The sequence below is a fragment of the Oncorhynchus tshawytscha genome, linkage group LG04, assembly GCF_018296145.1.
Source record: "Oncorhynchus tshawytscha isolate Ot180627B linkage group LG04, Otsh_v2.0, whole genome shotgun sequence".
In the NCBI taxonomy this organism is placed as follows: Eukaryota; Metazoa; Chordata; class Actinopteri; order Salmoniformes; family Salmonidae; genus Oncorhynchus; species Oncorhynchus tshawytscha.
In genome coordinates this window covers 40,673,464-40,687,016 of record NC_056432.1, presented here as the reverse complement: position 1 = coordinate 40,687,016, position 13,553 = coordinate 40,673,464, and the positions used below count along the sequence as shown (strand labels likewise).

General features: G+C 42.4%; 1 protein-coding gene across 1 annotated transcript; it reads left to right on the top strand.

Moving 5' to 3' along the window:
• The first annotated feature begins 7,673 nt into the window (after positions 1-7,673).
• Positions 7,674-13,120, top strand: mrps27 (mitochondrial ribosomal protein S27). The gene is made up of 11 exons (XM_024418120.1): positions 7,674-7,783; positions 8,123-8,200; positions 8,605-8,675; positions 8,796-8,854; positions 9,229-9,343; positions 9,883-9,961; positions 10,117-10,232; positions 10,741-10,843; positions 11,088-11,230; positions 11,940-12,104; positions 12,686-13,120. The coding sequence occupies exons 1-11, from the start codon at positions 7,708-7,710 to the stop codon at positions 12,932-12,934; spliced, it is 1,254 nt and encodes a 417-aa protein (XP_024273888.1). The 5' UTR covers positions 7,674-7,707; the 3' UTR covers positions 12,935-13,120.
• The last annotated feature ends 433 nt before the right edge of the window (positions 13,121-13,553 follow it).

Genomic DNA, 13,553 nt, shown 5'->3' with positions numbered 1-13,553 from the left:
CTGCTAACCATTTGTATGTGACCAATAAAATTTGATTTGAAGTGTTTGATTTTTACATTTACATTTTGGTCATTCAGCAGACACTCTTATACAGAGCAATTTACAGTCAGTGCACTCACTTAAGGTAGATTAACAACAACATATCACAGTCATAGCAACAACAACAAATATTTCTGTAACCATTGCTGAGAAAGTTATTGTAGTTGAAGTGGTCTGTTGGTTTGTTCTGTAAATTGTATTACATAGAAAATCATTGTTGCTGGTTTTAAAGCTTTTGAGAAAGCTATCATAAGTGCATGTAACAGATGAGGACAATAATAAATAGTATATACAGTGGGGCAAAAAAAGTATTTAATCAGCCACCAATTGTGCAAGTTCTCCCACTTAAAAAGATGAGAGAGGCCTGTAATTTTCATCATAGGTACACTTCAACTACGACAGACAAAATTAGAAAAAAAATCCAGAAAATCACATTGTAGGATTTTTAATGAATTTATTTGCAAATTATGGTGGAAAATAAGTATTTGGTCACCTACAAACAAGCAATATTTCTGGCTCTCACAGACCTGTAACTTCTTCTTTAAGAGGCTCCTCTGTCCTCCACTCGTTACCTGTATTAATGGCACCTGTTTGAACTTGCTATCAGTATAGAAGACACCTGTCCACAACCTCAAACAGTCACACTCCAAACTCCACTATGGCCAAGACCAAAGAGCTGTCAAAGGACACCAGAAACAAAATTGTAGACCTGCACCAGGCTGGGAAGACTGAATCTGCAATAGGTAAGCAGCTTGGTTTGAAAAAATCAACTGTGGGAGCAATTATTAGGAAATGGAAGACATACAAGACCACTGATAATCTCCCTTGATCTGGGGCTCCACGCAAGATGATCAAAATGATCACAACAACGGTGAGCAAAAATCCCAGAACCACACGGGGGGACCTAGTGAATGACCTGCAGAGAGCTGGGACCAAAGTAACAAAGCCTACCATCAGTAACACACTACGCCGCCAGGGACTCAAATCCTGCAGTGCCAGACGTGTCCCCCTGCTTAAGCCAGTACATGTCCAGGCCTGTCTGAAGTTTGCTAGAGAGCATTTGGATGATCCAGAAGAAGATTGGGAGAATATCAACTCGTCGTGTTTGGAGGACAAAGAATGCTGAGTTGCATCCAAAGAACACCATACCTACTGTGAAGCATGGGGATGGAAACATCATGCTTTGGGGCTGTTTTTCTGCAAAGGGACCAGGATGACTGATCCGTGTAAAGGAAAGAATGAATGGGGCCGTGTATCGTGAGATTTTGAGTGAAAACCTCCTTCCATCAGCAAGGGCATTGAAGATGAAACGTGGCTGGGTCTTTCAGCATGACAATGATCCCAAACACACCGCCCGGGCACACCGCCTGGCCTAGCCAGTCTCCAGATCTCAACCCCATAGAAAATCTTTGGAGGGAGTTGAAAGTCTGTGTTGCCCAGCAACAGCCCCAAAACATCAATGCTCTAGAGGAGATCTGCATGGAGGAATGGGCCAAAATACCAGCAACAGTGTGTGAAAACCAGTGTGTGACCTCTGTCATTGCCAACAAAGAGTATATAACAAAGTATTGAGATAAACTTTTGTTATTGACCAAATACTTATTTTCCACCATAATTTGCAAATAAATTCATTAAAAATCCTACAATGTGATTTTCTGGATTTTTTTTCTGTCATAGTTGAAGTGTACCTATGATGAAAATTAAAGGCCTCTCATCTTTTTAAGTGGGAGAACTTGCACAATTGGTGGCTGACTAAATACTTTTTTGGCCCACTGTATTGCAATCTTCCTCTCCTATATTAAATGGATAACAAATAGTATTATTATACAATGCTTACTTCATTAGGGAAAAAAAGTAACCACATTATCAATGACAAAAAAAAAACATATTTCCAATGTTAGGGATATCTTTTTCTGTTAGGGATGTCTTTTCAACTGTCATTCAGAGCCGAAAATGAATCTGATTTCAACGTCCGGAGAATATGTATTTTCAACACCCTGGAAAATGATGCTTACTGGGAGGGCATGAAGCCTAATGAGTTGAGTATAGTAGTCTGACCACAGTCCATTCCAGTCTTGTCAACTCCATCTCTCTGTGTGCTTTATGTGTATGGCTGAATGGCCTGATGATGATTGCCTTTGATCTCCTGTATAGCAACTACTGTATGCCTGATGATAAGAGAGAAACATGACTTAACACTAGAATAATGAAAAGTGAATTTTAGGTCTCACATTGGGTGCTAGTCTGTCTCAGCTTTAGCCAACTTACAGTTGTCTTTATTGGCCAGGCAATGATGTACCATTGTTGACTGCAGAACCAGTGAGACACCCATACTAGGAGGTCTACTTAAGAGACTAATAACAACGCATGAGAGTGTAAGACTCAGATCTCCTGTTCCCCCAGGGACTCGGGCATCATCCAACTGCCACGTTTCCTCCTCTCTAAAACCACACAGTACAGAACCAGAGATGATCACAATGACTAGCGAACGAGTTGACTTTCTTCTTGGAGAACAGAGATCTCTCGCTTCTCTCACAAAGGAGAGGAAGCGGAAGAGAAAACATCTCTCCCCATACCTCTTTTGCATCCCGATCAAACGGTCATTCACAAGACTCTGTGGGTGTCCCAGACAACAAGCCTCCTGAACACTCACATGTGATTCAGAATACTGCATTTTATTGTTGATTGTAGGAAAGGAGGAGTGTGTGCATTGTCCTTGTAGGTTTGATCTAAAGTGTTATTTTTGCGATTAGAGAGCAATTTGTCATCCACTGTGCTATTTGACTTGAAGGTCAAGGCTGATAATTTGACATTTGCATCAGCCAACCCACCATTTATGTCATCTCAGGTAAAGTGGTAGACATTACTTTTAAAATGAGAATACAAAGTAGCAATGCTTCCCTATTCTATCAAGAGAGACCACCAAATCCCAGGTATGAAACTGCAAACGTCAAGAGGAACTTCTCACATCCTCCTCTTCTTCTCTTCTCTCCTCACCTAAATGTTTCAACCCAAGCCGTCGGCTAAATGGCACGGAAAGGAAGCACAGAGAAGGGAAGAAGTTACCCCTACTAGGCACAGATCTACGATCAGCTCAACTTCCCCATATCCGAACCTTAGTCATGAGAGGGAAAATGAAAAACTGACTATAGATCAGCAGTTAAGGACAACGTCTACTTGCTCCAGATAGAGCACAGAGAGAAGACCTCTCAATGAGGTAGTGGTGTTCACTCTCACACAGGTTCTGCTGAAGTGAAACCGTTGGGGGGAGTCAGGAATAAGGGACTCTGGTAAATTAGTCATTCACTCTGATGGGAAAATGTGTTCTGTGTCTGAAAAAAGGTTGATGTGGCCGTTAGTGATTGGTCTGAAAAGGTTGTGCTTTTACAAATCAGGCAGTATGGTGTTAATCTAATGATGAACCAGGATCAATCACCATAATAAAGCTGCATTTGATTTCAAAGCCAGATATATTTTGGTAAATGTATTGAACAATAACAGCTAGAGCTGCAGGCAGTTACTACAGAGCACCATTTTGTGTCCCTCTACCTAATGTGTTATGGTTAAGGATGTCATCTAAAATGGTTGATACAACCTCTTCTCTTTTCAAAAACAGACTCTTCCTCTTGCTTATTCAATGTAAATTATACAGTTCCTTTCTTCTCCCCTGGTCAGGTCTGTCTGTTCTCAAGGGGATGGTACTGTCCTTGCACCTCAGTTGTTAACTGTCATTAGAGCCCCAAACTGGGTTGCAGTGTTGCAGACTCTAAATAGGGTTTTGTAGTCTTTATATTGTTGAACCAATCACAGACATCTATTTTTCACAAGTTTTTACATCACAGTACAGCACAGTAGAGTACAGTACAATAGAGCACAGCAGAGTACAGTACAGTAAAGAAAAGTAAACTATAGTTCAGTACAGTAGAGTAGAGTACAGTGCACTACATTAGAACACAGCAGAGTACAGCACTGTACAGTTTGCCTGTTCTAATGGGGATGGTTGTGTCCTTGCACGACGGTTTTAACTGTCATCAGAGTCCCAAACTGGGTTGTAGACCAGCAGGCTCGAAACTAAACTCAGCAAAAAAAGAAACGTCCTCTCACTGTCAACTGCGTTTACTTTCAGCAAACTTAACATGTGTAAATATTTATATGAACATATCAAGATTCAACAACGGAGACATAAACTGAACAAGTTCCACAGACATGTGACTAACAGAAATTGAATAATGAGTCCCTGAACAAAGGGGGGTCAAAATCAAAAGTAACAGTCAGTATCTGGTGTGGCCACCAGCTGCATTAAGTACTGCAGTGCATCTCCTCCTCATGGACTGCACCGGATTTTCCGGTTCTTGCTGTGAGATGTTACCCCACTCTTCCACCAAGGCACCTGCAAGTTCCCGGACATTTCTGGGGGGAATGGCCCTAGCCCTCACCCTTCCATCCAACAGGTCCCAGACATGCTCAATGAGATTGAGATATGAGCTCTTCGCTGGCATGGCAGAACACTGACATTCCTGTCTCGCGAGCAAACATGCACAGAACGAGCAGTATGGCTGGTGGCATTGTCATGCTGGAGAGTCATGTCAGGATGAGCCTGCAGAAAGGGTACCACATGAGGGAGGAGGATGTCTTCCCTGTAACGAATAGTGTTGAGATTGCCTGCAATGACAACAAGCTCAGTCCGATGATGCTGTGACAGACCAGACCCAGACCATGACGAACCCTCCACCTCCAAATCGGTCCCACTCCAGAGTACAGGCCTCGGTGCTCATTCTTTCGACGATTTACGGGAATCCGACCATCACCCCTGGTGAGACAAAACCGCGACTCATTGGCGAAGAGCACTTTTTGCCAGTCCTGTCTGGTCCAGCGACGGTGGGTTTGTGCCCACAGGCGACGTTGTTGTCGGTGATGTCTGGTGAGGACCTGCCTCATATCCTGAGTGTATGTCAGTGTGCAGTTTGACATTATGTATGTATAATCTGTGTGGCAGGTAGCTTAGAGGTTAAGAGCTTTGGGCCAGTAACTGAAAGGTTGCTGGTTCAAATCCCAGAGCCGACTAAGTGAAAGATCTGTCAATGTGCCCTTGAGCAACACACTTAACCCAAATTGCTCATGTATGTCATCCAGAGCATCTACTAAAATATAGCAATAATGTATTAATCAGTAATCACCATGAATGGCTCAGTTGAACTGTACAAATTCAGCACTGGTACATTTAGCAGATGCTCTTATCCAGAGTGACTGACAGTAGCGAGTGCATACATTTTCATACTTTTTAAAGTACAGTGTACACACAAATCAGGCTAAATCTATCGTAGAATAAAGAGGAACCGGTTTACGGGATGAAAGACAGTTTTGGTACTAAAAAATACTACTTCTGGATTCTTTATCTCCACCTCACAGTCACTGAGATAAAACATTTTTAGACTTGGTGGGTAAATTCTCATAACCTGGTAGAATATCAAACTGCAAGGATAAATCGTATCTTGTCTACCTGAATCAGTCCATAATGTGTAGAGATGGTGTTGTAGGGTCTTTATGTAAATGTGGTAAGACTAAGTGGGGTGTGTGGCCTCTCTGCCTCTCTTCATTCACTATTGCCAGGAACACACAGCTGGAACTCAAAGCTCTCCCTGTAAAGTTTCACAGAGGCCATAAAGCATCGGGATGAGGGACAGAGTTATGTCTGCAGCAACTGTGTTGCTAAAATGCTTCACTTCCTGTGTGTTCTCTTTGGCACAGTTCTCAGGTAGGGAACTTCCTGTTTTGGTGGTCAGTGTACTAAAGGGTGCAGAAATTCTTCCCTCTTTTGTTTAATAACAGAGACCCACCCAGGACATGACCTGTCACCTGCCTAGACCTTGGGCCAAGAAGTTCACATAATCACGGTCAAGGAGCGTCCCGTAGTAAACAAATAGATTACACTACGTTTTGAATACAAACACATTGGTTCAAGGTGAAGGACTATGATCTGACACAAATACATTAGAAGATACTTTAGCAGCCATATGGTCTTTGGTTAGAAAGGCCTGGCCTATGCAATACCTTTGTATTGGTAAATTAAGTAATTTAAAGGATTCAGAGAATATTAAGCCATCAAAGGGGGCGTTATCTCTTACATTTGAGGTAGCTTATATTTGAGTGGTGGAGTCAGGGTGGGATGCATTTTTTTTGTTATTAGTTACAGTAACTCTTATTGTTTCAATTGCAATACAGTTAATTAGTCAAAATAATGATGCACTACACACAGCAAAATGCACTTTAGAATTTGTAGCCAAGTGGGCCTGATAAAAATCAAGAAGAGGATGTGTTTGTCTCCCTCTTCTGTTTGCTCTGGGTTTGTGGAATGGTGGAAGGTGCACTGAAATAAGTTGGTATTGATACCTGCACAACTACTTTTTGGCTCCTTTTTTGCAGGGGAAGCAAAAGAGTCTTGCCAGGGCAGCTGAGATCTGTGGGAGGACAGCCTGCTGTTTCTTCAGCTCATCCGCAGCCACAGTACCTGAACAGGTGACAGAGAGCAGGGTATGACATCAGGGTCAATTATTATTTTACGATTCAAAACAGTTTTTTTTTTACACGTTGTGCCTTAATGAATACGAATTCAAATCAGTTAAGAACACATTCTTATTTTACAATGACGGCCTACCCCGGCCAAACTCTCCCCTAACCCGGACGATGGTGGGGCAATTGTGCGCCGCCCTATGGGAATCCCGATCACGGACGGTTGTGATACAGCCCGGGATCGAACCACGGCCTGTAGTGACTCCTCTAGCACGGAAATGCAATGCCATAGACCACTGCACCACTCCACAACTCAAAAACTGTGGAGCCCAAAAATGTGTGGAACTCTAAGGCGCACTGTACCTATTGGTGCCTAATGAAGAAGACTCCCATAGTCGCCCATCCTAACATTACAATAGTGTGTATTTTTTTAATCAAAGTTTACAGCGTTTCCCATTCCCTTCGATTCAGTAGGGTTTTATCAAATATGGTTTAGAAACTGTGGTTTTATCATAGAGAATGATTGAGGCCTGTAGTGGCCAAAAGGCTGTTTTAGCATGGCTAGCGCCATTCAGGGACTCCGCAATGCCTGAGTCATTTTAAAGTAGTCACCTCGTGGGATTCCTATGGGTTGTAGCCTCAATGGCGCTGCCCATGCTGTCACAGACGCTATAATAGCACAGATATAAAGATGAGTTATCTATCTATCTCTATTGGTTTTATGGATCAATGTTGCCCATTCCTGGAAGAACTGGAAGAGCCATAAATTAACAGCCATCATCAGTCTGAACGATTCTGCAGTCTGCACATAATATCTAGGCCTTTGATACGACTTTTTGATATAATCAAATAATGGGTTTGTTCAGACAGGCCTACCTATTTCCAATGAATTTGCCACTGGGACAATTGACATTCACCATAACAGGCACTCGAGAACGTACCAATAGATATAAAGGGTTTCATTCTAATGTTATGTTTGATATTTTTTATTAAACATACATATTTATAGTATTTAGAAAAAATAACACCGTTTCTATTTCCGTATTATATATACTGTTTTTCATGGTGTTACGGTTCGCATTAAACGTGTATTTGAGTAAGGCTCTCTTTCACTCAACATTGTTGCTCCCCTCTGTCATATATTGGTATCGTCCCAAGATGGCAGCCTACACTTTGAAGCGTTGTTTAGGAGCTGTCAAAGTTATCCGTAAATGTGGAAATTACCGTTTTATAGGTACATTTTTTTTAACACTAAAAAGTAATTATTTAAATCAGGAACGTTTTCTATCATTGATTGATTCACTGTTTGGCCGAACTATTTGTGTTTTTCCAGGCAAGTAGCTAGAAGGCTAGCCAGGTGGCTACCTAGCTAGCTACGTGTAATGAACCCATTCTGACCTAGCCGAACTCCTCACAAGCTAAACCAAATAAGATGCCTCTTATCCCGTTTGTCCAAAGTTTAACTTAGTAGTTGCTTTTACTATAATCGCAATAAATTGCATTGTGCATGTTACCTTCAGAGACCATTGTCTACTCTATGTAACGTGTGGTCATTATTGTTTATGTCCTACAGCTAGAAGATGTCTACTTTCCACACCATACACAGACACCAAATTATGGGACGCAAGAGAGAAAGATCATCAAAATCTGGGTAAGACTCATTGCTAACAATTCTTTTTGTCCCTACCCAGCGCAACAAATGAAAGGTGGGCCTCAACCTTATCTGCCACACGTTAGCTGTTAATTAAGTGGACATGAAATCAGTTGCATTTTAGTTTTGGGAGACACAGTGACGTGTGAATATATTCGTTATTCTGTGCATACGTCGTACTGAAGATGTAACTGTCAAGTCAGTGACGATGTCTGTGAATGTCTGCACTAAATTAACACAGGGGGGCAGTGTTGGCTACACGTGGAGAGATACTGTACTGTGTTATTAGTAGTGTAAAGTCTTTTGAAGATTGAAGTCATATATTTAAATGGCAGAAAGTTTCAGCAAGTCTAGCTCTTGTGAAATGTGAAAGTAAAGCTGAATATGAACATGTCATCCTACAGCGTTGTTGGCCTCCTTGATGGATAGGACGTATGACCGAAACTTCCCTGTCAGCTCCCTGTCAATATCACGTGTAAGAGCATGCAGAGTACCGAGAGATTTCATCCTTGTAGCTTGTATGTCTGTCAACCAGTTTCAACTGTAGCAAACTACTTCATTGTCATAACATATCTCTGTGTATTTTCTTTTTCAGTTTGTTGACAACATATCGTCAAGAGAAGAGGTTGATCAAGCAGAGTACTATCTGTATAAGTAAGCCTAATTTGCATGCCCTGTTAAATGATTTTCTTTGTTAGGGTGTTCACTTCCTGGCCACTGTCTTCTGACCCCTGTTTTCTTCCAAAGTTTTTTATGGTGTGTTTATGTTCAGTCACATGCATGTTTGTTCTATGCTTCGATGCTGTCTAAGAGCTTCCCTGTTCTCCCCTCCTCTGGAATCTGTTTCTTATGTGATTACAAGATTAACAAGAATATTGCATTGCAAGCCTATGGGTTAAGCGGTTACGCTTGACTTGACCTATGCTGCATAAAAGCGTCAGAATAATGACATAACAAAAGTCATAAACATTCATGTCTTGTTTGTTCTTGTTTTTTATGTCTGAACATCTCTCTTCTCTCTCCTGTAGATTTCGCCACAGCCCGAACTGTTGGTACCTCAGAGACTGGACTGTCCACAGCTGGGTCAGACAGTGTCTCAGATACGGGGCCAGAGACAAGGCCCTGCACACACTCAAGAACAAGGTAGGACGACATTATGCTAAGCAGAGCCATAGTCCACTCTGTATTAGATAGAATGAAAATGGTGAAAACAACCTGTGGTGAGCTAGGTTACCCCATTGGTTCACTTCAAAAACTTGACATTTTCTTGTCAATTGTTTTAGTCAATTGCAAATTCAACTTGTACATTGAACAATACAGCAGCATGTTTTTTTTATTTCTGTATAACAAAAACTGACGACGAAGTTGGCTTTTTTTTTGTTTTTACAATGGGTATCAATGTTTTACCCAATTTGTGGGGATGATCAAGGGGAATTCCTTTTATGACGTGAATATCAACTCTTGAGTATAGAAACACAGTGTCACAAAGTGTCCTCCATGTTGGCACCCAATGTTCCATGACCATAACATTGTCATTAATGTTCTACCTAGAATGGTAATTGTCCAGTACATAGTGCCTTTTTGAAACTCTACATTCTAAAGAGTTTGACCTCAATGTCTGAGGTTGACTATGATATTGTGCTTATGGAACGTTTTTAACCGTTCTCTGTTTCTGTATTTAGGTGCAATATGGAATGTTCCCAGATGATTTCACGTTCAACATTCTGATAGATTCCTTCATAAAAGATGAAGACTTCAAAGGTAAAGAGTCTCTGACTTCTGAAACTGTAATATCTGTCAAACTGTAAAGTTATCCCAGACCCCCTTTGGAAAAACTTGTGTTAAACAAAACTAAGCCAATGTACACACATATGAAATGTAGCTTAAAACCTCACAAGGTTGTTCCTCTTCTGCAGGTGCCTGTTCTGTCGTGGAAGAGGTGATGCTTCAGGAGTCTTTTGATCTGCCCACAACACAGATCCTGTCCCTGTATGCACTTAGCAATTACCTTGCAACCAAACCAGAGCTCAGCGTAAGTAAAGTAGCATTCACTGCTCTGTGCTTCTTGTGTACCAACATGTCCGGGAGAAGTTATCGTGCCAAAGAAAATTTGGAGTGTCTGGACTCTGTAGAAATGATTGATTGTTGTTAACTTAAGGAGGGCATATGTGTGTAGAGAAGGTCACTATGATCCCAGCACAACACCATCCCCCTTGATAAATATGGATATTTACATATATATATTTGACATGTTTTTTATATTTTAGTCATTTAGCCAGATGCTCTTATCCAGAGCGACTTAAATTAGTGCATTCATCTTAAGATAGCTAGGTGAGACAACTTATCACAATCGCAGCAAGTAGATTGTCCCTCAACAAAGCATCTATCACCAGTCAGTGCTAGTAGGAAAAGACGAGTGCAAAATGTATCAGTTAAATTTAGCAGCCACAGTTACTGTATTTCTGTGGAAGTCAGTCATTATGCTATTTTCAAATGTTGTCTGAAGCATAAGTGTATGTTTGTGTTGGTTGACTGTGTAGATGTCAGAGGAGAGGGCTCTGGGAGCATCGCTGCTGATATCTGGTCTGAAGCAGGACGGCTCTATAGGCCTCAGCGCTCAACTGCTGGGCAGTGCTTTACTAGGTCTGTATTCCCCCAGTCAGACCATACTCCTGGTCCTAAAACAAGCCATAGCCTTTCCTCATGTTCCTAACCATTTGTCGATAGCAGAAGGATGAGGATTCCTCAGGAAACCCTGCTTTATCCTCTTGTTAAACATTTCAATCAACCTCTCCAAACCGCATGGTCTGGTTGTCATGTTGTGCTGATCACATCTCTGATAGTTTCCACTTCCTGCTCCTCTCTCGTTCTCTCTGTCTGTCTCTAGGTAAGGTGGAGATGGGGGCAGGGATCCATGCTGTGTTCAGGGGCATGCCTCTGATGTGGACCCCAGGGTATCTGGGCCGGGCCCTGGCCGTCATGGAGAGAGTAGCTGCCGCTCCTGGAGATGGCAAACTATCAAAGGATGCTGTATGTACTCACCAATACCTGTCTTAGTGCTGTACTTTTTACAATACCTAAATCAGCATCTAACACGAACAAGATCATTAGTAACACATTATACAAGTATAAGACTAACTCATTATAAAGCATTATCATGAATAAGAAGCCTGTACAGTTTAGCTGATTGTTTACAATCTCATTTTACTCATCAAATGCTGCAAATAACACAATGAGCATATGACACCAACCTGGTGGCAGTAGAGAGCTGTTACTTTCCAGGTACAGGGTATGAGACGGTCTGAGGGTTTATCTCCAGGGCTTAGTGTTGAGACTGTTATATCTGGGTTATTTATACCCAGAAGCACGTCAACGCACCCTGGTGCAGTGCTCCTCTAGCCCTATCTAGTTCAGTAGTTCAACTCTGAGCAGAGTAGTGTGATTTAGTGGAGTCTGGAGAACAGGGGGAATCTGTGAGACTTTGGGAACCAAACCAGGTTTGCCAGAAAGCAGGACAGTGTCAGAACTGAGGACTCTGTGTAGATCAGGAAATATTAATTGTGTGTGCCATTGTCTGCGTGTGTTTGTTTTCGCGTCCGTTCTTTGTCCTGATGGACTCCTATGAGGGGATGCTCATTGCTCCAGAGTTATCGTGTCGGTCTGTCAGTGCATGTCCGCCTGTCCCAGTTGCGTCTGTGTGTTTCCTTAAACCTGTGCTGTGTGTGTGTGTTTCTCCTAGGTGGATTACCTGGAGGGTCTGTTGCAGGACCTGTCCTCTGCCTCAGACTCCTCATCTGGAGAGGATGATGAGTCCGGAGGAGAGGAGGGGAATAAAGAGGAGGAGGTGGATGAGGACGACCAGGCAGAGAGAGATAAGCTACCCCTCTATGCCAGCAGATTTAAGGTACTGGGCAAAGGGAAGATCAATTAAATAAGGGAAGAGCCTGTGTATGGACTGCATGTATGTTGTGTTACAGATTTCTTGTTTTGATCAGTTGAATAGATTGCTATTAAGCACTCATAATCTACAACGACAGTTACACTTAGGGCTCGATTCAATTAGATTGGCGCCAGCCGACACCCGCATAGCATGTGTTTTGACGGTGTCAGAGGTGGAACCGTGTAAGAGCTGTTAAATCCACAAGCGGCTTCCGGTATAACTATGACGGACAATGCCTTTGGCTGCACAGAGTCTCATTAGTAGGAATCCCATGCCTCAGTGTTTACCAGTTCGAACACTGGAATGTGTGATGTAATCTAGGCCTACACCGTGATTAGGCTCAAATAAATCTTCATCGTGACGATCACAAGAGCAACTGCTCACCGGTTTGATAGCAATTACACCGTCCGACACCAGGCAAAACATCAGCTATGTGGGTGTCGGCTATCGCCGGTTAACACTTGATCTGATTGAATCTAGGCCTTAATGCCTCCTTTTCCATACACCCCATCGCTCACCACCTCATCTCCTCTGGCCATGTGTAGGTTCTGAGTGGGCAGCTCCAGTCCAGGGGAAAGGTGGACCCTAGTCCCCTGCAGGTGCTGGTCTCCAGCCTGGTCCAGCAGAGCCTAGCCTCAGCAGAGGGCCCTGACATGGAGCAGTACCAGAGAAAGGTGGGGGAGTGGGAGGCAGAGAGGCACCAGCTCATCAGAAGGGAGAAAGAGATGAGGGAGAGGGCTGAGGAGGAGAGACGGGCCCATCAGGCAGCCAAGGCAGCTGCAAAGCAGGGCTGAACAAACAGCCCACGCTACACAAGAAGTGTGGGTCATATTTGAAATAATATCATCTGTACGTGAAAAGCAAAAAATCTAGTATTTGTCTTTTGGACAAATGCCATTCGCAGATTAGCAATATACTGTAAACAAGATCAAAACTCCCCATAATGGAAGTTTGTCTATTAAATTACTGTGATCTTCAAATAATGATTCTTTACTTGATTATTTATACACAAATATAAACAAAGCAAAGACTTAGTTTGTAGTTATAACTTTTAAGTGGTTTTACACGTAATACTCATAACCTCTGTTTTGTCCTTAGCTTTGTTTTCTTGAGATTTTTAAAAAACTTTTCTTGAAAGTATGTTGTATTTCCTGTTGTGGACATCAACATGATGTTATTGGTCTAGCTCCAGTCTAGTAATTGTTAAGCCTGATGGTCACTATGACCTCATGTAAGCCGAAAATAAGAAAAGCGGGGGAAATCCTCCCACTCCTTTTCCTCTTGTGTCTCAGAATGAGGTGTTTGTGAGCGTACATGCAGGCCGTGTGTGCTGGTGTGTGCGCGTGCATGCGTTTTCTCCCAGGGGAATGAATCCCATGCTATACAATCCTAGGGGAGCTGATGAATAATCTA